General features: G+C 40.3%; 3 protein-coding genes across 7 annotated transcripts in view; 1 reads left to right on the forward strand and 2 right to left on the reverse strand.

Moving 5' to 3' along the window:
* The window catches only part of LOC135100065 (transcription factor cwo-like), a 54,446-nt gene extending 51,631 nt beyond the window's left edge, over window positions 1-2,815 (forward strand). For all 4 annotated transcript variants that reach the window (XM_064002959.1, XM_064002960.1, XM_064002957.1 and 1 more), the window contains one exon: window positions 717-2,815. In XM_064002959.1, coding sequence (XP_063859029.1) covers window positions 717-2,065 — 1,349 coding nt within the window. In that variant the 3' untranslated portion in view covers window positions 2,066-2,815. The remainder of the gene's footprint in view (window positions 1-716) is intronic.
* Window positions 1-13,341, reverse strand: LOC135100155 (uncharacterized). The gene is made up of 5 exons (XM_064003122.1): window positions 13,258-13,341; window positions 12,278-12,417; window positions 11,177-11,260; window positions 8,122-8,232; window positions 1-3,471 (listed from the first exon to the last, which is right to left on the reverse strand). The coding sequence occupies exons 1-4, from the start codon at window positions 13,339-13,341 to the stop codon at window positions 8,199-8,201; spliced, it is 342 nt and encodes a 113-aa protein (XP_063859192.1). The 3' UTR covers window positions 1-3,471; window positions 8,122-8,198.
* The window catches only part of LOC135100070 (A disintegrin and metalloproteinase with thrombospondin motifs adt-2-like), a 19,074-nt gene continuing 4,678 nt past the window's right edge, over window positions 13,302-27,697 (reverse strand). For both annotated transcript variants that reach the window (XM_064002963.1, XM_064002962.1), the window contains exons 4-14: window positions 26,714-27,012; window positions 20,227-20,389; window positions 19,913-20,142; window positions 18,836-18,954; window positions 17,857-17,984; window positions 17,084-17,189; window positions 16,444-16,584; window positions 16,084-16,243; window positions 15,364-15,453; window positions 14,936-15,087; window positions 13,302-14,261 (exon numbers count right to left, since the gene is read on the reverse strand). In XM_064002963.1, coding sequence (XP_063859033.1) covers window positions 14,003-14,261; window positions 14,936-15,087; window positions 15,364-15,453; window positions 16,084-16,243; window positions 16,444-16,584; window positions 17,084-17,189; window positions 17,857-17,984; window positions 18,836-18,954; window positions 19,913-20,142; window positions 20,227-20,389; window positions 26,714-27,012 — 1,847 coding nt within the window. In that variant the 3' untranslated portion in view covers window positions 13,302-14,002. The remainder of the gene's footprint in view (window positions 14,262-14,935; window positions 15,088-15,363; window positions 15,454-16,083; window positions 16,244-16,443; window positions 16,585-17,083; window positions 17,190-17,856; window positions 17,985-18,835; window positions 18,955-19,912; window positions 20,143-20,226; window positions 20,390-26,713; window positions 27,013-27,697) is intronic.

Below are 27,697 nucleotides of genomic sequence, written 5' to 3' on the forward strand. Positions count from 1 at the left end.
GGCTGTGTGTGTGTGTGTGTGTGTGTGTGTGTGTGTGTGTGTGTGTGTGTGTGTGTGTGTGTGTGTGTGTGTGTGTGTGTGTGTGCATTCATATCTGTATGTGTGAAAGAGCTATGGAAGACTTTACTGAGAAGTCTAAATCAACCCACTTGAAAAGCACTACTTACTTTCAATCAAACAAAAATGTATCATAATTCAGTATCTTAATAATTACAATTATCTATTATTCATTTGCATAGTTTATAATTACTTCAGTCTGAGGTGTAAACATTGTCCTTATTAACTTTTAAGATAGAAGCTGTCACTTTGACACTATATTTATTCCCTTTCATCATACCTCAGACTTTGGACCACAGTTTTTATTGTTGCAACAAGTCACTAGGTTCTGTGTCAAGTCACTATGGTTGCAAAAGGACTCAGCATGTAGTCCGAAACAGTAATCTTATCAGTTCAAGATTGAATTATATTACACCAAAATACCAGTGAAAAATCATCTTAAAATAATTTGAATAGATAATAGTAAATACTAGTCTTTGCAAAAACTTGAATGTATGGATCATCCTTTTAAAATTCATCAACTTTCACAAAGATGCTAAATGTTCATGTTTAGCTTTTGCAGAGATTCTTCAACAGCACACTCATAAATAAAATTTCTCCCAAGGTAAACTATCTTACTCTTCAAAGAAAGATACTCATATAATGTTTCTCCTCATTAGAAGAGTCTGCATACCGGTCTGAAGATCGTCAGGGTTCAGATGAAAGAGAAGACAAACTGGGTAGTTCCTCCTCTCTGGATGGCAGCTCTGGGGTTGGCAGTCAGCTGCGTGAGATCCTGCAGCAGCACTCTGGTCCAGGAAACAGTGGAGAACGGCGGTGTGGAGGGTATTCCTCGGGCCTGAGCTCCAACAACTCTTCAAGCGGTGATGACAACAACAACAGTAATAGCAGCCGCCTCTACAAATTCAAGTCCAACATGAAGCACCGATTCAGTGCTGACCTGGAGCAGTCCCACCAAGTGAGAAAGAAGCGGAGGGATTCTGAATCGTCTTGTGGAAACTACACAGATTATGAAAAGGACCGAGTGACACCCACTGGCCCAGCCTCCCGGGCCACCCCATCCCAAGAAAATTTCCCGACAGATTCAGCCAAGCTGCTGGATGGACATGACAGCCCTGTGCCAGAGAAGAACCAGAGATCACCAACTCCCACTCCCAAATGTGAAAACCAAATGGGGAGCAGCTCCCCCCACAGACAGGTGCCTGAGATGGGGTCTGCAGGAACTGTCCCCATTTTTGCCCTTAACCAGAATGGCAGCTTCTATGTTCCATTAACAATCGACAACTCCCTAATTGCCCCCATCATGTCTGGTCTTTCAGACATATCACCTGTCCTTCACCCAATTTCCATTAGTGTAAATTTCTGTGGTCCATTCCCTACCATCACTTCTAGTATAGTACCCCCAGGCCAGCCAGGTTGTGCTGCAGCCCACGTACCCAACACCCACCACCTCCTGGGCAACCGCTTCTCCCACATGACACATGGCGCTGCTCTGAACAGCTTTGAGTCAGGGGTATACAATGGCCGGCCCCACCCTAGGGTCCCCTACGACAGGAAAAAACGTGACCCAATGCGGCACACTTCCCAGTATGAGGAGCCACGAGTTGGGATTCCTGGTGGAGTAGGAGCACCAGAAGGTGTGGAGAAGTGGGAGCCAAGTGATGTGGACATGAGGGAACAACACCACCACCATCACCAACACCATCCCCTCCATCCGGAGGGTCCACCACGGGAAGCTGGACGGGAACTCCCCTCTTGGTTAGAACACATGCGGGATGTCAAGGACACAAAAGAACAGGAGAAGCCACACGAGGCGAGAGAGATGAGAAATGTGCGTTCTGGAAACTTAAGGGACCTTCGTGATGCGAGAGAAATGTGGGACATGCGAGACTCAGCACAAACAGTTCGTGAATATATTGATACCAGTGGTAACTATCCTAAAAATGCTACATATTCTCGAACTCCCCCACATTGGACACCTGCGTACCATGTCCAGCCTAAGAATTAGAAGGTTGTGAATTAAAGTAAATTTTCACTGTATTGTCTAGAAAGAAAATGGTCACCCAAATAGATTTCTTCCTCATTGAAAGATATAGTTGTAATAACCTAGTGAAAGCAATCCTTCAGCATTGTAATCCTATGAAAATAAACATGTTCTATTGTAATAACAAGAAAAGTTTAAATGATGGAGTTATATAGGTAACATCATTAAATGGAATATGTATTATGCTCAGTGTTAAACAATGTATGTTTGGAAGTACGTACGTTTACCGCAAGTGAGTGGGCTTACAAAACAATACCAAGTGCAGTGTGGCGGTGACTCAGAGACAAGTGAAACATTCATCATGTTCTGAGGAGTTTTGCTCAATAACAATGTCACTGGCTAGAAACTAGTTATGTGAGTGTCCTATTCATCTCTACAAACAATGAAAAATAAAGACATGAAAACAGGATTCATACACATGTAGACAGTACCTGAATAGCTAGGCACAGATGTGACACAGCTGGTGCAAGTGGAGAGTTTTGTTTTTCCTGGCACAGGTGGAGGGCTGACTAATGTTATCTCATGAGTGGTGGACAGTCACAACTCAATACTCATCCTCTCAACTGCTTTATTGTAACTCATGCACTTCATTTATATTTTAGTTATTTACTGTAAATATTTTGAAACCTATCCAGATTTATCTTAAGTTATGATTTACAATAAACACTTGTGAATCCTTGATGCTATGACAAAAATAATTACTGAAGAATATTGGATGTGTTTTTCATTGTTCACTTGCATCTAATCTAATAGTACATATTACCACCATAAGAGATGAGTCAAAAACAAACCAACTTGTACATAGGGTGAGTAACCAATTAACCAACAGTAAGTTAAATTAATCTATAGGAAAAGAAACCTATAAATAGTATTTCCACCACATTACCTTCACATTCATTGGAAAACAAAAGTTCTTCCGTTTCCCTCTTACTGCCATGGATCTGAAAGGAGTTAAGCAGTCAATGTTACTTTCCTGTTATTTTTCACTACATCGAGGTTGAGGTGTATGTATGTTTTGTCTTGGCATCAAGGGAGAGGGAGATGTATATGTATTGAGCCTGCAGACTCCCCCAAGTTGCTTCTAGTCACAGGTACAGGAATCTGCTGAGGTGGGAGTGAAGTGTCCTGCCAGCCCTCCACCACTGCCCACCCTGACTACTCACCTGTGATGTGTGTTGTACGTCTGTTGCATCTCTGTTGTAGAAGCTGTAGATATTGAGCTTTTGCAGTATATGTGCATGTGGCAGTTTATTTAATAATACTGAAATTTCTTTTCTATAACTGGTATCCAGTTTTGTCTAAATGCTGGTCACTGCTATGGCTGTAGTTTTTCTTTATAAATTTGATTTAAGTCTCTTTTCTTCTGGAATCTGGAAAGCGTCAAAAGAAGCATTTTTCATTGCCGCTACATAGCCAATATCACAGAGGGAGTGTTTCCTTTGTAATACTACCATTCCTTCATAGTGTGTTCTTTTGATTTAGGAACAGCAGTTTTTAGAATGAAATGCTCCATGTGGAATACAGACTGAGTGCCAAGCTAATCCTCTTTTGTTATTGTTGTGTAGAAAAATCTATTAAAAATAATGATTCTGAAAACAGCATGGCTAAGACTGCATAGTGATCATCACCACATTGTTGATGTACTGGTAGTGCTTCACACAGTCAATGAAGATCCTAGTAAAATGTGTAAATACTCTACTTGATAATGTAAAGATGAATTCAGTCTAAAATAATTTGTTATGAATTTCACTTAATTTGTACTTCATTACTGTGTGTGTAGTAATGCTGAATATACTGTATATATATATTTTTTTTATAAACCTTGTTTATTCCTAAATGTTCCCTTGAGTTGTGTGCATGCATGCATGTGTGTGTGCATGTGTGCATGTATGTAAATTTTTCCCTCTTTATATTTTTTCCACCTACAACTATGTACTTTAAGTTCTCTGATATTTGGAAAATAATGGAAGCTGCCTGTATAAAACATGTTGTAAATTAATTTGTACATATTATATAGCCCTACAAATCATGTTCACAATTATGAATGAAAAAATTATATAAATAAAACCGAGAGGACAGAAACTGAAACTGTGATGATGAATGTGACAGAATCAGAATAATTTGGTACTGCATTCAGGGAAAGCGAAGTGATGGATGCGTTAGAAATGAGGTAGTGCATTAGGGTTCCATATGACTGCAGTAGTTAGGTATTGAGAAGTGTAGGTAGGTTTGAATGATCTAGAATAATCAAAGTTGGGTGAATGAGATCTAGGATAGGTAGAGAAGAATACTTTGAAAGGTAGACATAGAAGGTACAAGGATAATGAGAGGCTTAGGTATTAATGGAGCTGAAAAGTTCAAGCTATACGGATAACTAGATAGAGGAAGATGTGGCAAATGCAAGAGGTATTAAAAAGCTTAAACAACTGATGAACTGTCTTGCTAAGGCTCGATAAAGAACTTATTATGAGGCCACATGCAGTTTGTTCATTCCTTAGTCATAGTTAACAAATGTATTTCTGTCCTGATATGTATCCACAATCAAGGTGTTAAACAAATGAACACCTGCTATATAGTCATGGAAATGATCTAGCACCAAATAAAATCCTTTTAGAAATATAAAATATGCCTTTGGCCTGTCATCAACATTGGACATAGAGGGCAACATTGAAAGTACATCTTGGTTAACTTGGCTTTATTGTACCACCACCTAAGCCATACATATATCTGCTGTCTGCAATGAATCAATGTCACCATAGCTTGTTGGCATTAAGTTGTCTGTGAATACTAAGTTAACTGTTGATAAACCTACAGTTTATAATGTACTACACTACTACAGCTATTACTACTACATACAACCAAAGATTTCCAGAAAGTCATGAAATATTTTTGTTAATAAGTGATCCAACATATGAATGGGTTTAATGCAACATTTCCCAGAGAGAGAGAGAGAGAGAGAGAGAGAGAGAGAGAGAGAGAGAGAGAGAGAGAGAGAGAGAGAGAGAGAGAGAGAGAGAGAGAGAGAGAGAGAGAGAGAGAGAGAGAGAGAGAGAGAGAGAAAAAAAAAACTTCATTTCAAAGCAATTTTATTCTGATAGTACTTTTAAGTGTTTTCAGTTAATATGATAACTGTCTTAGCAAAATCACTTATAGCCTTGGCCTGGTGTTTCACATCATGTAATTTCTCCTAAATGCAACACAGTCTCCCAACTCTCACTCTACAATCTTATACTGACCAGACAATTGTGTATTATATAATTAAATCACACCATCTAAAAACATTCAAATCATATTATGCTTATTTCTTAATTTGTCAACCTAGTTCAACATTAAAAATACTCAGACAGATCAGATCTACACCATGAAATCAGTAAGTCTTTAGGGTCTGGAGGATGCTAACAAAATGCCAAATTACCTCTCCTCTCTCAAATCCCATTATCCTCTTCCTTCTTTCTCCTCTACCAACTTTAATCCCTCATCATTCCTGTTTTCCTTATTTTCTTTGCTCACTTAATCCTCCCCACTCTCTACAAAAGGAGGCTCCTGTGTGCTACACGATTAAGGTAACGCAACAAACATCACTCAGATTAAGACAGAGCACTTGGAACTTTGCAAAGATTGTAATCCTCTACTTCTACACCAACACAGGTACTGTTGGTTTGAGAACTGTCATCCACCAAAATAAAACACACTTTTATGCTATGCTACACCATTTACACAGACTATGGTGCATTATGCCAGGTCTGGTCTGCTTCACACCTCATGCCCAAACTGGTGATGTGGTGCTATGACTACCGTGGCCAGTAAAAGGTGCATGATGGTTTTACTTCTTGTGGATACCAGATATCAAAATAAAACACACTCCTATGCTTTGCTACACCATTTACACAGACAGTGGTGCATTATGCCAAGTCTGCTCTGCTTCACAACTCATGCCCAAACTGGTAATGTGCTGTCTACCATGGCAAGTAAAAGGTGCTTGAGGGTTTTACGTGTGGATACCAGATATCAAGGTATATAATAAAGCAGCAATTTGTCTCTTGTATCTTACAAAGTTGAAATTATCTGATGGTCATGAAAGCTGTTATTAATGCACTATAAATGTACACATCCTTATCATAGGTTCCTTTCCCATAAAGAGCAGTTGATATTTTTACAAACACAAAAGTTATGCACAATTTTAACAAGTGAAATAAAATCTGGACTGAAAATGAAATTGTATTTGCAATATGAATAAGCAGAGAACTTGAACACAAATTACACAAAACTCACAAACCAGCACAGTGCACAAGGCGTTCATCTATACAGGAATCGCACCATCACAGTCAGTCAGTCGAGTTCTATTTATAAGGACTTTACTTGCTTTCCCTTGTCTCCTAATTCCCTTAACGCATGTTATTGTGTCTCAGTTCTCTCTCTCTCTCTCTCTCTCTCTCTCTCTCTCTCTCTCTCTCTCTTTTTAAGTGCCACATAGTGCTTCACACCCTACCTCCCAAGTCTACCTCTGCCAGGCGACACCTAACTACACCTACTCCAGCTTGCAAGATATGACTACAAGTCATGCTGATTATCAATACTGCTAAAAATAATTGCTTCTTATACTATATATGAACACATACTCACAAAACTAAAATTAAACGGTACCAAATAACAATTATTCCATGGTTAGCTAACCCTCACACACACACACACAAACACACACACACACACACACACACATGGACACCTCATTACCCCAGGGCCTCAGAGGTCAACTCACAGGCATAGGTCAGCTCTCCTTCCATTACGATATAGATAACGGCACCGCCTATGTCAACAATGAGCAACACAACGCTGCTAGCTGGCTCACTCACACAGTACTCATATGTACTCACAAGTGTACTCATATGAGGCTACCCTATACCCACAGCATTCTTGTGTGTTCATATGTGTTCCGAACAATGTACAACAGAAGTGACAGGAGACAAAAGAAAGAAAGAAAAGATGAAAGGAAAAAAGAAAAGAACAGGAAATGGATAGGATTGAATGAGATGAAAGTAAAATTAATAAGTCAGAAGATGGGGTAGAACAGAATAACAAGGATGAAAAGAAAAGACAAAAAAAATAAAGAAAGAATAATAAGAAATGAATAAGACTGAATGGAAAGACAGTAGAATTAATAAGTTAGAAGTGGGTTTGAACAGAGTAACAAAGAAGAAAAGAAAAACACACTAAAGAAAAAAAGAAAAAAAAGGAAAAATAAATAAATAAAGAAAATAAAGAAAATAAATAGAGAAAATCAGCAAATGGGGAAGATTGAATGGAAAGAGAGTAAAAGTGATGAGCTAGAGGTGGAGTAACATAACAGCATAGCACAACTACCAGACAGGCTCCACCACACCCACTTGATCATCACATCCCCACCTCCCCGTCACACGTCAACCGCCAAACTAGCATATATTACATATTTACAAAAAATCCGCAAATCCAGAGAGAGAGAGAGAGAGAGAGAGAGAGAGAGAGAGAGAGAGAGAGAGAGAAAACACACACACACACACACACACACACACATACTAAACAATGGTGGAGAGAGGGATTGGAAGGCAAAGGGGTCCTGGGTCTTGGTCCTTGGATAAAGCTGGCTGATGACATTACAACTTATTTTATGTTACTCAATTCCATTTTGAAATTGACCCCTCACAAAAATGGAGCTACACTGGAAAGCCTTATATATTTTGAAAGGGCATAAAAATATTTCAAACCTCAGTAATAATAAAGATATTTTAAAGAACCCACAGAAAAATTTAGAACAAATGTGATAAAAAAAAAAAATTCTAAAATCCACAAATCTTATTTATCAGGAATAAAAAAAAAAAAACTTTAAAAAATCTGAACGATATTTACAATTAAAAGTTAGTTGCAAACTGAAAAAAAAAAATTGTCATTTTTTTTCTTTTTTACTTTTAACATGTCTTCCTTTCAATAAAAATAATATTAAGAAAAAAAAGATAACATTAATCTCTCCCTTCCAATGACCTTACCTTAGGCTGGGGTGGCGTGGGGTAGGCCAGGTCAAGGCCGTCCTCCTTCAAAATGCTTTCCAGGGTGGGCAACTCTCCTACAGGCGGCAGCTGGAACTCCTCATCATCCAGCTGCAACACAGGCAACACTGCAACACTCACTGACCCTCTGTAGTGTTATTACACGTTATTTATTAACAATGCTCACCTCCACATGTCTAAACTATATGTTATGAATTAACTGTTAAAATTAATTATAACTCAAATGGATTTATTCATTCACTCACTCATACACAAGCTAACTGAAAAAAATTACCCAAATTCTCACCAGCTTCAGTAATAAACACATCCCTAAAACTCACTTCTACAAATCTGTTTTCTACCATCTTCCCTCAAAACACTAAAACTACATCACTTGTGTTTATTATTTCACTATGAACTACTTAACAGGTGGGTGATGAGTGCATTACCTCCCCCATCTGCAGCTCTGCCTTGGGAAGCTGTTACCATTTGGTGAGTTGGTTTGACAGGTGATCCTCGCCCACAGACATTTGTTTTGATTATAATGATGCTAGTGTGGCAATCTCTTATTTTGTTATTACATTATTATTATTATTATTATTAATCAAAATACATTAATCCAAATACACTCAAAACACACTTAGACATTTAAAACACACCCAAAACACCCTATATCACCCCAAAACTCATCCTTTTATGGGACTGGCATTTCAGTGGGCATATTTTTTATTGGATTTTTGTTGCCCTTGGCCAGTGTCCTTCCTACATAAAAAAAAAAAAAAAACACCCAAAACACATTTTTCACAGGTACCTGCGCAGTGTAGGGGAGTGTGGCAAGTCTATGTGGGATAACGGACTTGATAAGGATGTCCTTTATATCTTACGGGGTAAGATCTGGTAAGGTTGTGATGTTTAGAGGTACGTTATTTGTGTTACTGTGGGGCTTTTGTTCCCAAAATACCCCAAAACACACTCAAGGCACCTGAAACCATATTCAAATCCCACCAAAACACACACAAAACACCCCTAAATACAACAAAATTCATACAAACACAGCAAAACACGTGTTAAAAATTCAAAACTCACTAAAAACACCAAATAACACCAAAAAAATATCAACGATATTCACCCATATTCACCCGAACACACCCAAAACACACTTGAAACATCCAAAACACACTCAAAAATAGCCTCAAAACTCATCCAAATACACTCAAAAGACATTTAAACATTTAAAACACACCCAAAACACCCTGTAACTCATGAAACACATTCAAAACATCCAAAAAATTCCACAACACCATTGAATGCACCCTAAACACATCTTAACAGGCTTAAAACTACCTGCGAATTCAAATATACCCAAAAGACCACACACACACACACACACACACACACACCAAAAACACTAAACACACCCAAATTACATCCAAAATAAGCTCACAACACCTCAATATACCCCAAACACACCCAAAACACACCAAAACACCCTACAATATACTCAGAACACCCTATACGAATCAAGACACGTAAAATATAACTAAAAACATCTTAAACCACATTTAAAACACCGAAAATCCACCTGAAACACAATGATAACAGCAAATATACACACAAAACACACCTAAACACCTCAAAAAGAAACTTTAAACACCTCACAACACTCCTACATACATCCAAAACACACCAAATATTAGAAAAATGCAGCTTACCAAGAGACACTAAGCTAAATATTGTTTACCTGTTTTGCCTCTTTCATTTCTCCTTATTTCTTCCTCCTCCTCCTTCATTTCTCTTAGTTTCTTCTTTCTACTACTACTATCAACACGCCTGACTTTGGAAACAGCATAAAACACTTGGAAAACACTGAAAATTGCGGTAAATATTGATGAACAGACGCTGGAGCAGAGCGAGTCCGGCCATCTTGATGACGTCACAGGCGAGGCGCTGCCAGCCGTCTGGCTTACGTACGTACCGTATTTAATTTTGAAATTGACCCCTAGAAAAAATGAAGCTAGGCCCGAATGCATTATATATTCTGACTTGACAATTACTTTAATTAATATTCACAATATCAAAACATCTGCAGTCCGAGTAGTTGTAAAGAAATATTATATGAAATATGAAAAAAGTGTTGGAACTTTTGACACCATTAAAAACACTGAAAAGTCCACCCATTTCACTTTACACTGGTAAAAACACATTTAAAAAAATCTAAACTATTTTTCCAAACAATGCAAATTTAGCTATAAGCCGATATAGAGAAATAAAGAAACTGAAAAATGACAAAATCACCACTTTTAACGGGATTAAAAACCATTTCAAATTTTACATACTTAACTAAACAGCAACGCAAAACACTTCAAAATTCATAAACGATTTTTTGAAGTAATAAAAGCTTCATTAAAGCCTCAAATAAAAAAGCCAAGAACCGGTTTGGGTAAAAATCACTGTAAAAAAAGCACCCTTTATTTATGCAAAAAAAAAAAAAAAACAACAACAAATCCAGCAGACTTACTTAACTGAAGCAAGAAAAACACTTCAAGAGCAACAACATATTTTTAGAAACCATAAAACCCTACTATAAAAGTCAAATGAAATAATTCAGAAAAAAAGAAAAAAATATTGGAACCAACAAGCTGCCACAGGTATCAATCCATCATGGCGGCCCTGTGCGGCGACCTCAGTGGAGGAGCCGGCGGCCATGTTGCCCTAATTATTCCTTTATGACACCAAAAGCAGGCAATGGCGGATATATCTTACCAACGGATAAGAATGCTAGACATGAGGCTCCATGTTGTGAAATGTTTGGCTTATAATAAGTGAGACACGATAAAATAATGGCTTCTACCTTAGCTGAGGGCTTGTTTACATATTGACGAATCTTCAGTATTTGGCTTAATTTCCAGCTTTTTCCAGGTTCAGACGTAAAAATCCTAAAAATAGATAAATAACCCCCAAAAATACCTAAATAACGAATAATGAAACCTAAATAAACGAGTACAAGACACTACAGGGAGGAGGAGGATGTTGTGGTGAAGGCAGTAAGGCTTACTGAGGGCAGGCTGGTACCGCTGGGCTCATCTCACGTAGTCGTGCCTCTCTGGTCCTGGATGGCGATGCTCGGTGCAGGGAGAGGCTGCCGGGAATACGGAAACACTAATTAATAGAGCGTGTGAGGCAAAACTGACCAGTGCTAATCAAAACACTGCAGCCACCCAGCCGGGAACCGCCTGCCCTCCCTCCCCAGCGCCACCTAGCACTGCTCCTCATCCCACCCACTCACTCACACACACATACACACACACACACACACACGTTGACATGTTATCAAATAATATGTCAAATAATAAAAATATCCTCATTTCCTCACTCGCCTTTCCCTACTACACATCCGGTATGTGATTATGAAGGCACACTTCACTAACTGCTGCACCGTGTCACCGTAGGAAACAAGAACGAGCGCAGGATAGGCTTAACTAAAATGTTCCTACACTCTCTCTCTCTCTCCTCACAACTGTTTCCCAAGGCCACAAATATGATCAGAAGATTTTCAAGGGTGTTCCTCCTTTTAATAATATAGAAATGTTATTAATCTCTCAATAGCACCGTAAAAAACAACCTTAAAAATCAGTGTTACTTTAACTAAAACGTTTTAAAAGCGTGTTTCTCCTGTTAGTAGTGTAGATATGTTTTTACTCTGTCACTGGAGCTGTAAAGACAGTCTTGAAAATCCGTGTAACTATATATATATATATATATATATATATATATATATATATATATATATATATATATATATATATATAGAGAGAGAGAGAGAGAGAGAGAGAGAGAGAGAGAGAGAGAGAGAGAGAGAGAGAGAGAGAGAGAGAGAGAGAGAGAGAGAGTTACATCAGAGTTCACCGCAGGAAAAAAAAAAAGAACGAGCGGATGATAGACTAAACTAAAATGCTCTCTCTCTCTCTCTCTCTCTCTCTCTCTCTCTCTCCAAACTCTGATGTAAACAAAATCTGAAAATAAATAAACCCCAAAAATACCTAAATAACGAATCATAAAACCTAATAAACGAGTACAAGACACTACAGAGAGGAAGAGGGTGTTGTAGTGAAGGCAGTAAGGCTGACTGAGGGTAGACTGGCACCAGTGGACTTACCTCACGTACTCGTGCCTCTTTGGTGCTGCTTGGCGGTGCTCAGAGAAGCTGCCGGGAAGACGGAAACACTGGTAAATAGAGCGTGTGGGGGCAAGACTGACAAATGCTGAGTAAAACACTGTAGCCAGCCAGGCAGACAGCTGGTTATTTACATTATATATATATATATATATATATATATATATATATATATATATATATATATATATATATATATATATATATATATATATATATATATATATATATATATATATATATATATATATATATATATATATATATATATATATATATTCTCTAGAGTGGTAGACTGTAGGAAACTAAAGTTATCAGACAATACATTTGTATCTGATTATAAACTTTTCAATATCAGGTCATGCTCTCATAAAGAGAATACCAAATACAATTAGAGAAATTTTTTTTTTTTCCCAAGTGCTCGTGTTCCCCTCGAAAATTACAGATGCTCCTATAGGGGGCAACCCACCCAAGTTAAGAACCATTGATCTATATACGAGACATCCATTCTTTTAAATGAAGCTATATAAGACAAATTTACATTCTGGCACGTTCCTCACAGTTTAGCCTCTAGCTCTGTAAGAGGGAGAGGGTCGACTCTCACTGCACTACACTGCGCTGGTCAGTGGCGGAGTCTCATGCGTGTTCTGTGTGTACTATGTAAAATCAGGCACCACTTGGCGGTCTATGTTGCATCGGGAGTAGCAGTGGTAGAATGAAGACCTTGCCCCAAAAAACTTTTGCTTGTTAAGGGTTTTGCCCATTGCCCACATTTTTACAAAAAAAAAATTTTGTTCATAGTACAGAACAGTTTTAATGTAAACAAATAAATAAGGAATGAAAGTAAAAAAAAAAACAAACGCAAGTGGAAGTAGAACAAGATCCTAAGAAATAAAAACACGATATCGGAGTGTGATACATGATGGTGAAAACACTCTGATGTTATTGTTATGCTGCATAACCTCAACATCATCCAGTAGTTCAGGAGGATACACTAAGAACCCTGTGGACGTCATGCCTTTATTCGTGTCATTATCACAGATCATTGCGGTTGTCTAAAGTCACGGACCAACTCCTCACCTCTCTCTCTCTCTCTCTCTCTCTCTCTCTCTCTCTCTCTCTCTCTCTCTCTCTCTCTCTCTCTCTCTCTCCAAGTTCCCACCTTCCTCTTCCTCCCACTGCCATACACACATACAAATATTTACGTGCCTCGTTTTCTTCATTATTAATGAAAAATATAGTCTTTTTATTACGTATATTCTGAGGGAATGACTAGTCAGTACTGAGGGAATACTACAGGGCGGTTATGACGTGTTTGTTTGTGTCGTGGTCAGCATGATGAAAAAATATACATATATAGATATACATACATAACTAACTCATACCTTGAAAATACTGCTATAGACACATTGCGTTCGTCTAGTAGTATATTGACGTGATGGAACGGTGAGCATTAATGGAATACAGTTTTCGTAAAGATATCGAAAGTATCACAAGAGATGGACGGAGTGAGTGCAATGATGACACGAACTGGCGAAGGGGGGACGCGTGAGGGAACGATACAACGAGGATATAGAGACAGAAAATGACACAGTAGGGAAACATTAAGAAAGGACAGATGAGGACGAGAAAGTGAGGAGAAGGCAGCGAGGCAGGAGAGGCAGTGGGTAAGTTGCAACGCCTTCTCCTCCTCCACCACCACCACAGTCAGTCGCTCGGGAAGTGGATGCCGCTGCCGCCATCTGAGGACACACAGGGGCTGGTGTTGCAAGACGACCATGGCACCGGGCGGGAGTCAGGATTACACAGATCGTCCCCGAGGCGCACACTGCCGTCAGCCGTGGTACAAGTAATTTCGCCCTTGGTCCAGCCTCCCCCGCACGTGGCCGAGCACTGGGAGGAATGCGTCAGCCGCCACTTGGAGGTGAACACGCTGGCAGGGAGTTCTTGCCGCAGGGACATGTATCTGTAACACCACGTCCAAGGGTCAGTGTGTGTCCTTTAATTTCTGAATGCATAAGCAAGCCACAATGTTTCCAGCCTGTCTATCAACTGTATATTACTAAATTTAATTAAAACCAATTACCTATTCCCTATCAAATCCTTCTACACGCAGCCTCTTTTGACTTTTGCTGTACTCCCTCAGAGGCTGCCGCCATATGATATACAATATTTCATATGGCTAAAATGTTCTTAAGGGACTTATATTAAAGAAACATAAGCGGATCACAGCACTTAACCGCATGTGACATAATTGGCTTACATGCATCTACTTAGTAAAGTCTTGCTTCTAATTTCCCACTGGAATATATGTAAATCAACCAACATCATAACCAACTGTCGGTGAGTGTGTTCTTGTCATTAAGCCTTGAACTTTTAACTTAACACTGACTTTCTTCTTTCCCTCCACCACTCCTTCCCCCACACACCGCAGTGCTATCATGTTTCAAAATCTACCTAGCGATATGAAAGACAGGCTTACGTAATATCTGAACTATAAAGAGTCACAACAATTACCTTCTACACCTGAGATACTGAAAGGCTAACCTGTAAAACTGAAAATGTTATCTCATGAAAACAAAACTCAAAGAAAACAAAGCATCATCCCATCACACTCCTCTCTGCCTCCTGCTCCCTCACCTCTTAAACAAATTCCTGATGCGCCAGAGGAGATTTGAGAATCCCTTGGTCTCCTTGCTTGGAGCCCTGGTGGTGGTGGTAGTGGTGATGGGAGGCACTGTGACGGTGACTTGCCTGGGAGGCTTGATCTGACAGTTCCCGTTGATACAGAACTGGACGGGGGAGCAAAATTGGTTGATACTAAGACGTGAATGGTAACAGTGAAGGTGAATGAGAAAGAGTTATCATTATTATCATTACCAACGTCATCATCCTCCTATGATTCAACCACAGTGGGATCCTTACGATGTTTATGAGCGCGCGCGCATACACACACACACACACACACACACACACACACACACACACACACACACACACACACACACACACACACAAAGACAAACATAAATGAGGTAGACTCTGCTAATTCAGGTTAATTAGTTCACCTTCTTAATGCCACAAGTGGTGCCCTCTAGCGCCGGGTGTGTGCGGAGGGCGTGCGTCGTGTTTTGGCACCATAGCTCTCGACACACATCCTGAGTGGGAAGAAAGAAGTTAAGTAATTACATGCTTATTTCCTTCGGGACAAAACACTCCTTGAACTAAATTCCCTCCCTTGAGATGAGCCACTGAAGCTGCTCTCCGGTAAGTCAATCCTCGCAGGGAGTGATGTGCAGCGTAAGTGGAGTGTTAATTAGTGTAATGAGTGCCACGCTGGAGGAAACGTACCTTACATTTTGATATATTTGAATTTTTTCTACGTTGCTGTAACTACTCTCGCAGGAGGTAGTGGTATTACTACTACTACTACTACTACTACTACTACTACTACTACTACTACTACTACAACAGAGACAAATCAGTACAGCCTCCTTCCACCAAAATATAGATATCTGGGATGCATTAAAAGAGGTAGTGATAGAGGTAAGGAAGGAATGGATAACTCCTCGTAAATATACAGACACACATCTGATTAACGTAGCGTAGTATCCTCCTAATCTTCCTCTTTTTCTTCACCATTAGCATCAAAATCGCCATCATTTCGTTTCGCATCCTTATTCTTTCATTATGATGGACAGCTTATGAATGATTTCCCCCACTCTTTATTTATTTATTTATTCTTTTTGCAGTGACAGATAGCAGGACGTAAACACACACACGCTCACGTTATAAGGGTGTTTGGAGGTGACGTAAGGCTTGAATCCCGAGCCCTCAGCGAAGTTGCACTGTTCCTCCTTGGAGTACACTTCCCCAGGCAGCTGGTCCCCGGCGATGCTTCCTTTCCACGGCACCAGAGAGGTGGTTGTCAGACACTCGAGGGTGTATCTGAGGGAGGGGGATAGAATAGTGCGTGGCATCAAGAATTAGTCTCTCAGCTCATTCAGCACTGCAGGAAACTTTTAAATATTTCACGAAATCATCATCTGTTAATAAAGATGAAGAGGAGGAGGAGAAGGAGAAGGATAATAATAATAATAATAATAATAATAATAATAATAATACCTCTTTGTAACTCTCTAACTCACTTGCTCAGGAAATCCTTCAGCTCGCGGTTGGAGCAAGAGGACCACGTCACCTTCCCGGGCCCCGTCGACGAGGACATGAGGTGCTTGTTTGCACTACACGTGTTCTTGTCGTCCCGCGAACCGTCGTGGGACATACCTAGGCTGCAGGACAAATGAAGGTGTTAATGGTAAGGTTGAGAGGAGGCACAGAAAATCTCTCACGTGGCTGTCGTGACGTAAGTGTAGTGTGGAGTTGTAAGGCAGAAGATAGGTGAGCATGTACGTAGTGTGTGTGTGTATTAAAGCAGTTGGAGAGAAATAAGGATGACAAAATGCTTAGTTGCAGTACACGTTTTATCTCTTTGGTCATTTATTAAGTGATGGAAACTCCTTGAAATATGAAAAGGGGAACCAGGCGTGCTGACACTACAGGTTCCTATCCCCTAACATACAGAGCATACAAAGATGAAGAATATCTAGACAATCTTAAATAACTGTACTAATGATGCATTTCGGCTCCCTTCCTTTTACTACACAAAAACGGAGGAAAATGAAGAACCCTTTGACAATTATACTTTCTTACAGCATACAAAATAGAAGATGAAGAATACTTAACACTGAATCAAGAAGCAAGCAAGACTTTCACTCCAGGAACACTTACTTGTGGCCGAGCTCGTGGGTGATGACGAAGACAGACTCGAAACTGGTGCCCTCGTTGATGGTGCACGAGTAGCTGGCTTGACACATCCCTGCCACCCATGCCAGACCTGCAGGAGAGGAGAGGAGAGGAGGGCTTGAGTTTGACTGTAAGGGTTTCAGCACACCTATACTTTATCTTTCTACTGCCTCCTGTACATGTTTGGTTATTGTGAGGCCTCTGAGTTTACGTAAGCTTTTTGCTTTTTCTTTTGGTGTCTTTTCATGGATTTTCATAATAGTAATGATTAGTTTATGTTACTACTACCTCATATATATATATATATATATATATATATATATATATATATATATATATATATATATATATATATATATATATATATATATATATATATATATATATATATAACTTAATTAAGCCCTGCTGCTCCTTTCTTACTTACTTTAGTGGTTTTACTATTTTCTAACTTTGCTACATATTTTATTATTGTTTTCCATGGTTTTTCTATGCGCTTTTAATACTACTTTTCCTTAACTTTCTATGCTATTCAACTTATTTCTTTTCTACCACCACAACACAGTTATCACCAGCACGATCGCTACTTCAGTTGTCATTATAATACTGCCAAAGCATCATTAACGTTATTATCATTCCTTTTTATAACAATAACTATATTCTAAGAAAACTTATTGGATCAATGTTACACAACCACCACCACCACCACCACCACTACCACTCCCACCACTTTTTTCCTCCCTTATATTTATAAGTACCTATGACAGAAGTTGAGTCTGGGTCGCCATCCCACAAGTCTAGTCCAGATAACATGAGGGCGTGGTCCCAGTTCTCCCGCATCTTGCCCTTCTGGTTCCTCTGCCACGAACAGAAATTACTGAGGTACCTGAGGGAGGGAAGAAAGAAAAAAAAAGTGTTACCTCAGCTTGAATATATGAGTGTGTGCTTAATTCTCGTGTAATTTTTCAAAAGGAATCCTTATATATATATATGTTGAAATTCTAAGTTATTTTCCACATCTTTTAATTCGTATTCGGAATGGATTCAATGATGACAGTTTCCTCAGTCTTTTGTTACCATTCTGAGCATTGTAAAATTCTTTGCAAGGATGTAGACAAACGAAAGAATAGGTTACTTTTTTTTTTTTCTAAGGCACATTCTTGTTTGAGAGGCTATTAGAAAAAGACGAGTCAAAAAATATTGTGGATGACTATGAGAAAATTGTATTGATGGGTTGAACTCTCGCACACCCATTCTTTGCAAGGGTGTTAGAATTGCACTCATATATGTTCAGTCATCTTGTTCATCTCGCTTTATTTAATCCATCCAGCAAAAATTAAACTTCTCTAGTTATAAAATCTATCATCCGATACCTATTCTACTTTATGATATTAGCAACCGTTCACATACAGGCAAGCTACAGCTGTACAACATTATATATGTAGAAATGTGTGTGTAAAATTTGTATACCATATATTCAAACTGTATGACAGCAAGCTCTGAACAAGTGCTTCGCATGTTTGAAGTGTTTCAAATGTTTATTCTCTTTTACTACACCTTTTACTGTTATTTTAATGGTTCTACTAATTTATAACTTCGCTAAATCTTTTATTATTATTTTCCATGGTTTTCCACGTTTTTTTTTTTTTTCTGCTACGTTTCTGTAACTATATCTATACTATCCTACCACTTTCTGCAACACAATTACTACCAGCACGACCACTACTTTTTCCTTACAGCTGAATGTTGCCGTGCGCTTTGTCGGGTCCCTTGGTGCTGTCCTCAATGATTTCCAGCTTGACCACCGTGATGATGAAGTGCTGCTCCAGGGACGGCGCCGTGTACAGCAGAGCCACCTGTCGAGGAACACTCACGTTAGCTCAGACAGTTAGTTCAGTAGATAAAGATCACGGGTTAAAGATTACAGATCCTAGCTATATTATAACGTTTTCTTCTGCGTAATAATGAAAAAAAAATCTGCATTTAACTTCTAGAAGTGATAAATAAGTGACATTTTTAATTTTCTCTTTTGCTGTCTGTTTTTAAATTAGTGTGTGTGTGTGTGTGTGTGTGTGTGTGTGTGTGTGTGTGTGTGTGTGTGTGTGTGTGTGTGTGTGTGTGTGTGTGTGTGTGTGTGTGTGTGTGTGTGTGTGTGTGTGTGTGTGACGCGCGAGCAAAACTGCCTCCAACTTGCCTGACATGTGACTGGCAAGGCTGTTTCCTGGGAGTTAATTACTTTTCACTCAAACAGATGAGCGGGACAGGGAGGCTGCAGGCCAGCGCCGCGGTGCTAAGGAAGGCCGAGACATTTTACGCAAAGGAACACATATGGAGCTGCACAATCTGACTGGCAAGCTCTTCCGTATGAAAAGAGAGAACGAAATGCTTTCCTTGACGCTATATGGTTTTCACTTGTTTCGTATCGAGACTCGAGATATATGGCAATTTAAGAGCATAAGAACATAAGGTAAAATACAAGAACCCAGTAAATGTGGCAGCGCTTGCATAAAACCTTTATCCATCTTATAATCCCTATTCGTATATCTATGTTACCTTCTTTTAAAGCTTCCTGACTACTAACCCTGAGAGTCTTTCTTCATCTCCCTTGCTACATGCTTTACGCAACTTAAAATAGCCATCATATCCCTCTTAATCTACGCCACTATGACATTAATATTAACGTAACGTGGTGTGGCTAACATTAACAGCCACACCACCACACCACACAGTTGAGCAATGCGTTGATAAATTCACCGCTGTTTGCATGCCACTCGTGCACGACCAGAGCAACGGAGCAGAGACCAGCACACTCACCCCGTTCATGATGGCGAAGACAGTGTCCGTGATGGTCTCCTTCACCTCTAAACGCGGGTACCTCTGCCTAATGAACGTCACCATGTCGTCGTCCACGAACACAGCCGTCTCGATCCTCAGTTCCTCCGTCGCCTCTCGCTTGGTCCTGTCCACGTCCTGCTCATCCTGACTCGTCGCCTCATCCTGTGGCAGCTCCACTAGCACGCGCGGCGCCTTCATGGCCTCCAGGTCTGTCAATAGGGGTTGTTATGCAAGACTGTTCACATCGATGGACTGGATATACAGAGGTTAATGTCACCTTCACGCTAACCTACCGAACACTCCGCACTTCATGTTCTTTTTCCTGGCGTGGATGATGTGAAGGCCGTCCGGCGTGAGACCCTCTTCCCCGTCTAAGATCGCCTGTCGCCGCCGCCGCCGCAGTCCAGGATGCGGCCTTATCAGGTGAGTTTCATTCCTCGAGATGATGACACCGGTCTGTGCCACGAATTCTCAGGTTAAAATGATGATATTCCATAAAAAAAAAGAACAAGGACTTCAAATACGCACTAACATACATATTCTTCTCCACAGTTCCTTGATTATTAGTAAGGCGCGAGAACTGCTAGGTGGGTTATTTGCTTATTTATTCATAAGAGCGAGTCCGTTCGATGAAGCACTTAGCGATGGTGAGCCTTGGTTTTCCGGCACCATGACACTGGACCGTGAATTCATAACATGTCACAAAGTCATGAAATGGAGGAGAAGAATAAGAAGAACAAGAACAAGAACAAAACAAAAACAAGAAGAAAAAGAAGTGAAAAAAAAGCTGAATCTCACACGAGTCACCACAGCACCCATGGGACACACTTACTCACACACACGCACGCACACACACACACACACACACACACACACACACACACACACACACACACACACACACACACACACACACACACACACACACACTCACAACCTCTCCAAGCAGGTCACTTGAGGTCATCGATTCTTCCTTCCTCCCACATAAGCGCACATCAGCACTTCAGCTCCCTCTGAATTTAAGGAGCATTCGTGTAAATCGACAGGCGGCATCAATATTGCACGTGCCCTAGTGTGGCACGAGGCAATCATTGGCTTTCCTTGGGAAGGTGGGTGAAGGTTACGCCTCAAGGAAGGGAAGGGAAGGGAAGGCAAAGTGTCCACAGAATGTTAAGCGTATCAGGTGTGTGTACGTATAATTGTACAGTGCTGTCACGAAGTCAAATGAATTAAAGTTGAAGGTAAAGCGTCCACTGTGTGCTAAATGTATCTTGAGTATGTATGTGTAGTTGTAAAGAGCTGTCACGAAGTCTAGTGAATTAATGTACGTACTTATAGACTAATGATTTTTTTTTTTTTTTTTTTTTTTATCAATCCTTTCACTGCGGGAGCAAGTCATTTGGTACTGGGATGGATGGTCCTCAGGTCATAGGATTTAGTTCAGATGATTCTCAAGACAGATCGGCCCGAGTACAAATAGGCCTTAACACGTTTGGTACTCGACACTTGGTACCCAGAGCACTTGGTCCCCAAAATGTCTCTAGACTCAGACGTCTGGATTACAGGCTTCATGAAGGCAGCATGTGGATCCGCACACTCGAATATAACGTTCCTCTTCAATCTTAGACACTGTTTTTGTTTTGATCTCTAATAAATATTTCTGTAGCGTCGAAAGATAAAAATAAATAAATAAATAAATAAATAAATAAATTAATTAATTAAATTAAATTAAAAAAATAACCTGTGCTCTCCCTTTTCTCTCCTGTGTCTCCATGCAAGCAATTTTTACACTGCTAGGAATGTTAACTAAGGACAAGGGTACAAGGGTGAAGAACGCAGCAAAGACCGAGATGATAGATGAAGGTATTTCCCTGATACTTTCTCTTTAATCCAAGAGAAATTCTGGCTATAATGGCTATATAATGACAATAAAAGACCCACTGAAAGTGCCAATTCCCAAAAAAATGAGCCAAAAAATATTATCCATAATTAGAGAAGTGTCTTTGTTATCTAAAACATTATGGAGAATATGCCATGACTATTTTGGGGAATTGTACATGAACTCAAGAATGCAAACCTCACACACATTCAGTCGTGGTCAGAACATCGCCATTGTGTTTTGTGCCTTCCTCAATCCTAAATCCTCTGAGCAACTGAAAATCTCCTTGCTAATATTGACAAAAGCAGTATTATAATCAGCTCACTGGGATTAAGATTGAGAGAGAGAGAGAGAGAGAGAGAGAGAGAGAGAGAGAGAGAGAGAGAGAGAGAGAGAGAGAGAGAGAGAGAGAGAGAGAGAGAGAGAGAGAGAGAGAGGGACACGTTCCTTCCACTCAAGCAAACAGGGGAAGGCAATTAGCAGTGAATACCAATATAAACACAGGAATTAAATACATGCATGGAGGTTTACACGTATGATTAACACTATTATAATCGAGGTCATTTTCAGGATCCCGCCGGTAAACACAGGTGTAGCCTAGGCAATTAAGATACACGGCCTGGCGGGAGGAATGCTGAAGTGGTTCCCGTGGTTATGTAAACACGACAGGTAAACAGGTAACCAGCTTGAGAGTGGCAGGAGGCAAGGGGAGGAATAGAAGGGGAAGCGAAAGAAGTAAGAAGTGAGGGAAAGGAGAAAAGAAGAAGGGAAAGCAGTAGGCAATAAGAAAAAGACAAGGAAAGGAGAAGAGAAGGGCAGTAGAAAAGTGATAAATGGGGAGGAGGAGAAGGAAAGAGGAGCGGAAAGGGGAAGAGAAAGCAGCCAGCGATGAGAAAGGGAGGGAGGAGGAGGAGAATAAAAAAAGAATGGGAAAAGAAAGAGGGGAAGGAGAAAAGTGGATGAAAAGAGAAGAGAAAGCTGTGAGAAAGAGAGGAAGAGATATGGGAAAGGAAAGAGGAAGAATGAAAAAAAAGGGAGGAGAAAGGTAGGAAAGAAAAGCAAACAGAAAAAAAGGAAGGAGGAACAAAGAGGAAGATGAGGAGAAGAGGAAGCCGTGACGAATGAGGGATGGAGGAGGAAAGGCGATGAAAAGAGAAAGAGAAAGCGTTGATAAAGGAGAGAAGGAGGGAAAAGGGAAAACAAAATGAGGGAAAGAGGGAAGGAGGGAAGAGAAAGGAGAGAATGCATAAATGAGTAAGAAAGCAGAACATAGAAAGGAATGAACAGAAAAGGAATGTAAAAGGAATGAAAAGAAGTAAAGAGGAAAAGAGAGAAAGAGGAAGAAGAAACAGTGAGTAATAAAAAAAAAATACGAGGAATGAGAAAAAGTAAAATAAAAAAAGGGAGAAAGAGGTCGAAGAGGGGCCAATGGAAAACGAAGAGCAGAGAAAACGGAAAAAAGAATAAAAAAGAAAAGAACGAATGACTGAGAGAGAAAAAGGAGTAATAAGAACGGAGGGAAGATGAATATGCAAATGAGGAAGGGAATGAAGAATAGGAGCGAGAGAAAAAAAATCATACGAGACAAAGATAAAGGTGAAGAAATGAAGGAAGCGAAAAAAAGACGAAAATGAAAAAAACAAGGAAAAGGAAAAATAAAAATAAAATAGAAAAAAAAACGAAAAAAAGTAAACGAAAGGCGAGGAGGAATATGGAAGACACAAAAAAAAAAAAAAGAAAGGGGGTATGGGAAGGGGAGAGAACAAGAGAACGGGGAGAGCGAAAGAGAACGATGACCTTCCTTGGCTTATGTAAACCTGATGGCTGTCACGCTCATTAATTTCGCTCCAGTGGCATTTGGGACTAAACAGGGCGAGGGAGGAAGGAAGTATTTGTGGCCTGAGCAATTACGCGGCGGAGGGTTAAAGGGACCAAAATTGTTTACACGTTGTGAGTCTGCTTCCCCCCTTTCCTTCCTCCTCCTCCTTCTCTTCCTCCTCCTTCTCGTTTATCTTCCTTCTCCACGTGGTCATCTTTCTTTCCTTGCTTATCGTTTTTATTCGTCTCTCTCTCTCTCTCTGTCTCTCTCTCTCTCTCTCTCTCTCTCTCTCTCTCTCTCTCTCTTGACCTTCAGCACTTTTCTTCCTCCTTTCTATGATCAATGGAGCACTCGTGATAGTACACACACACACACACACTCACACACACACACACACACACACACACACACACACACACACACACAGACACACACAGACAGACACACACATAAATATGTTTTTAAGTTTATAAACTGCATTACTAAGAACAATAAATTAACATTTTTTTCTTAATATTTTTGGCTGTTCTACTTTTACATGCTTATTTTTCCCTTTTCATCCTCATCCTCGTTCTATTTCTTGCCTTTCCTCTTTATTCGACGTTTTTTTCTTTCTCTCATGTCTTCTTTCATTCATTCGTTTTCAATCATTCTCAGTCTTTTCGTTTCTTTGTTTCCTTTCCTCCTCTTTTTTTTTTTTTAATTCCTCTACCTAATATTCTTCTTCTTGGTTATATCTTACGTCACTCTTTACGTCAGTTTAAGAAATCAGCCAATCAATCTTCAGCCCTCTCTTCTTCCTCTAACTTTTCATTCATTCTCAGTCCTGTCTTTTTTTCCTTCAATTTTCTTTTTAATTCTCTACGTAATATTTCTCTTAGCCATCCTTTCCCCTTCCCTCAACACTGTCACGTTAACATCAATCGATCTTCAACCTTCCCTCCTTCTAACTTTTCATTCATTCTCAGTCCTATCTTTTTTTTCCCCCGATTTTCTTTTTAATTATCTACGTAATATTTCTCTTAGTCATCCTTTCTCCTTCCTTCAGCATTGCCACCTTAAAATCAATTAATCTTTTACCTTCCTCCCCTCCTTCCGTCTTTCCTCTATCTGTTACTCGCCGCTCATTCGCTGGCGCCAAGCATCGCGTGGCGCCAAATATGACCTTGAACTAATCCGTGACGCGTAATATTGACCGGTGGGTAAGTGCGCCTGTGTGCATGTCCGCGTGTGCGTGTATGTGTGCGTGTGAGCGTGTGTGTGTGCGTGTGAGTGTGTGTGTGTGTGTGTGTGTGTGTGTGTGTGTGTGTGTGTGTGTGTGTGTTATCGTGCGCTCGCTTCTTCCTCGTCTACTCACTTTTTTTTTTTTTTTCATGACACGACACATTTGTTCAAGTTCTAATGTTTAGAGACGAGTGTTGAGTGTTGTTGTTTGTTTTCGCTTAGTTGTTGGTTGCTGTAGTGGTGGTGGTGGTGGTGGTAGCGACGGTGGGAGTGACGGTGGGAGTGACGGTGGTAGTGACGGTGGTGTGTGTGTGTGTTAATGGGGTAGAGGAGTTAAGAGGTAAAAATAATGAAGGGAGACGAATTTCTCTCTCTCTCTCTCTCTCTCTCTCTCTCTCTCTCTCTCTCTCTCTCTCTCTCTCTCTCTCATCAATATGGCGGCGCTGTAGTCTTTAATTATCTTATTAGAATAGGATGACCTAAGACCAATTAACTTTTGTCGCTCCAATTCGGCGTCTACATAATTTCCTTGACGGACCCACTTCCAGCCGGGACTTCCCCCCAGTCCGGTAATTCCCACAGCAGCTGTTTTACTATCGATTTATTGGCCAGCTCTACTGATCGACCCTCAGCTAAGTGCATGAAAGAGGATAAACCAAGATGTGTGTGTGTGTGTGTGTGTGTGTGTGTGTGTGTGTGTGTGTGTGTGTGTGTGTGTGTGTGTGTGTGTGTGTGTGTGTGTGTGTGTGTGTGTGTGTGTGTGTGTGTGTGTGTGTGTGTGTGTGTGTGTGTGTGTGTGTGTGTGCGTGTGTGTCTTTTTCTCTGTTTCTGTCCGTCTCTCTTCCTGTCTGTCTGTCTCTCTGTATCTATCTGTTTCTGCATCTCTCTCTCTCTCTCTCTCTCTCTCTCTCATGCGAAGGTGAGAAGACCTCAGTTATACAGTTAAATCTCCCATTCCTAATTCCAAGAAGGTCATCAAAGTATTTCTTAGTGAAATTTCTAATGAACGAAATTATATGCGCACCTTAACGGCCAGTTCCCAACAAGAAATGCGTAGAATTACTCATAACTGCTTGGCTTCACCGAATCAAAGCCAGCATAATTTGCCTCCTCAAGGCAAAAGCAAATTATTTCCTATTTCTTAGTCAGAAAACACATTTTTTTTTTTTTTTAATGTAGGAGGGGCACCAGCCAAGGGCGATAAAACTGTAATAAAAAAAAACAGACCCACTGAGGTGCCGGTCCCCGAACAGTCAAAAGCGGTAGACGAAAATTACAGGATAAGTAAGTGTCTTGAAACTTCCTTCTTGAAAGAGTTCAATTTATAGGAAGGAGAAAATACAAAAGCAGGAAGGGAGTTTCAGAGTTTACCAGAGAAAGGAAGGGGTGGATGATTGAGAATACTGGTTAACTCTTGCATTAGAGAGGTGGACAGAATAAGGGTGAAAGAACGAAGAAAGTCATAATTACTTTATTTCACTACTCTTTATGTAAAAGGAGCCCTAGCTTAAGATAACAAAAAAATACGACCAACTAATAAACGCCAGCCCCTGAAAAGGACAGACCGAAAAGAGATAGAAAAATTACCCGAAGAAAAATCTTGAAACCTCTCCTTTGAAAGAGTTTAAGACATAGACTAGAGGAAATACAGAAGTAGTCAGGGAGTTTCATAGTTTACCATATTAAAACCAATACGATTTACTTTATTAGGATTACTGGGAAAGCACCTCAGTGGGCTTTTTTTTGTGCTCTTTTTTGTTGTCCTTGGCCATAGTCCCTCTTACATAAAGAAAATAATAAATAAATCTCCTCCCTTTCATAATAAGCAAAGAACAACAGCCAGTCATTCTATACTCACAAATCCATGGCCATCACAGTCAGACAAGGCGGCGGTGATCTCTGGGTGTCCTTTCGCAACACCCGAGAACAAACAGGAAGGCCTGGTGGCGCCGCGCTCCCTCACCACCCCGTCAGCACTGCGCACCACCACCACGAACTCGGGCGACACCAGTTGATTGTTCGGCCTCAGCTCGAACTCTACCTGTTTGCCGTGGTCCTCGATGGTCACGTCAAGGAGCCCCGGGTTTTCTGTGAGCCCCGGTGACGACCGCTTCTCCCGGGATTTGGAACGAAGGTGTACGATGGAGTGGCTGGGAACTGGAGAGGAAGAGGAAGAGAAAGAGAGGGGGAGAGGGAGAGAGAGAGAGAGAGAGAGAGAGAGAGAGAGAGGAGAGAGAGAGAGAGAGAGAGAGAGAGAGAGAGAGAGAGAGAGAGAGAGAGAGAGAGAGAGAGAGAGAGAGAGAGAGAGAGAGAGAGAGAGAGACAGGGCAGTAGTAGTGGGTGGTTAATTGAGTCTTGGTTAATATTCATGAAACCATCCGCGGCCGTTAATGAGGTTTTAATCAAGGATGCATTGGCTCGTTATCTTAGTTTGGACATAATTATCAGCGCTGCCTTTGATCTCCAGCCAAGGAAGTTTTTCCCCCCTGATGGCGACCAGCTTTTAAAATTATTCGTGTATCTGAAGATGGAGACAGGCGTTGCTTTTTCTTAATTACATGCAACATGAATGAGAGAATGAGTGTGTGTGTGTGTGTGTGTGTGTGTGTGTGTGTGTGTGTGTGTGTGTGTGTGTGTGTGTGTGTGTGTGTGTGTGTGTGTGTGTGTGTGACTGTGGGGATGTGTGTGTTTAGCTGAATCGTTTCTCCATTGTGTGTGTGTGTGTGTGTGTTCAGTTCAGCTTGATAAGTGCAATAACCTATGTTCAATTAATACAGAGCAAAAAGGTTTTAGTTAACAATTCTGTACTCCATCTGTTTGTTACCTGGACTGCTGTAAATAA

The sequence above is a fragment of the Scylla paramamosain genome, chromosome 4 (assembly GCF_035594125.1).
Source record: "Scylla paramamosain isolate STU-SP2022 chromosome 4, ASM3559412v1, whole genome shotgun sequence".
NCBI classification, from domain to species: domain Eukaryota; kingdom Metazoa; phylum Arthropoda; class Malacostraca; order Decapoda; family Portunidae; genus Scylla; species Scylla paramamosain.

Bases quoted from the DNA above. Each gene is read 5' to 3' on its own strand.
- LOC135100155 (XM_064003122.1), bottom strand. From the start codon at position 13,341: ATGATCTGTGATAATGACACGAATAAAGGCATGACGTCCACAGGGTTC. The intron at 12,418-13,257 runs GTTATGCAGCAT...GTAAATAACCAG, and splicing joins AACTACTGGATGATGTTGAG to CTGTCTGCCTGGCTGGCTAC. The intron at 8,233-11,176 runs GTAAGCCTTACT...CCTGTGTTGCAG, and splicing joins GCGGTACCAGCCTGCCCTCA to CTGGATGATGAGGAGTTCCA.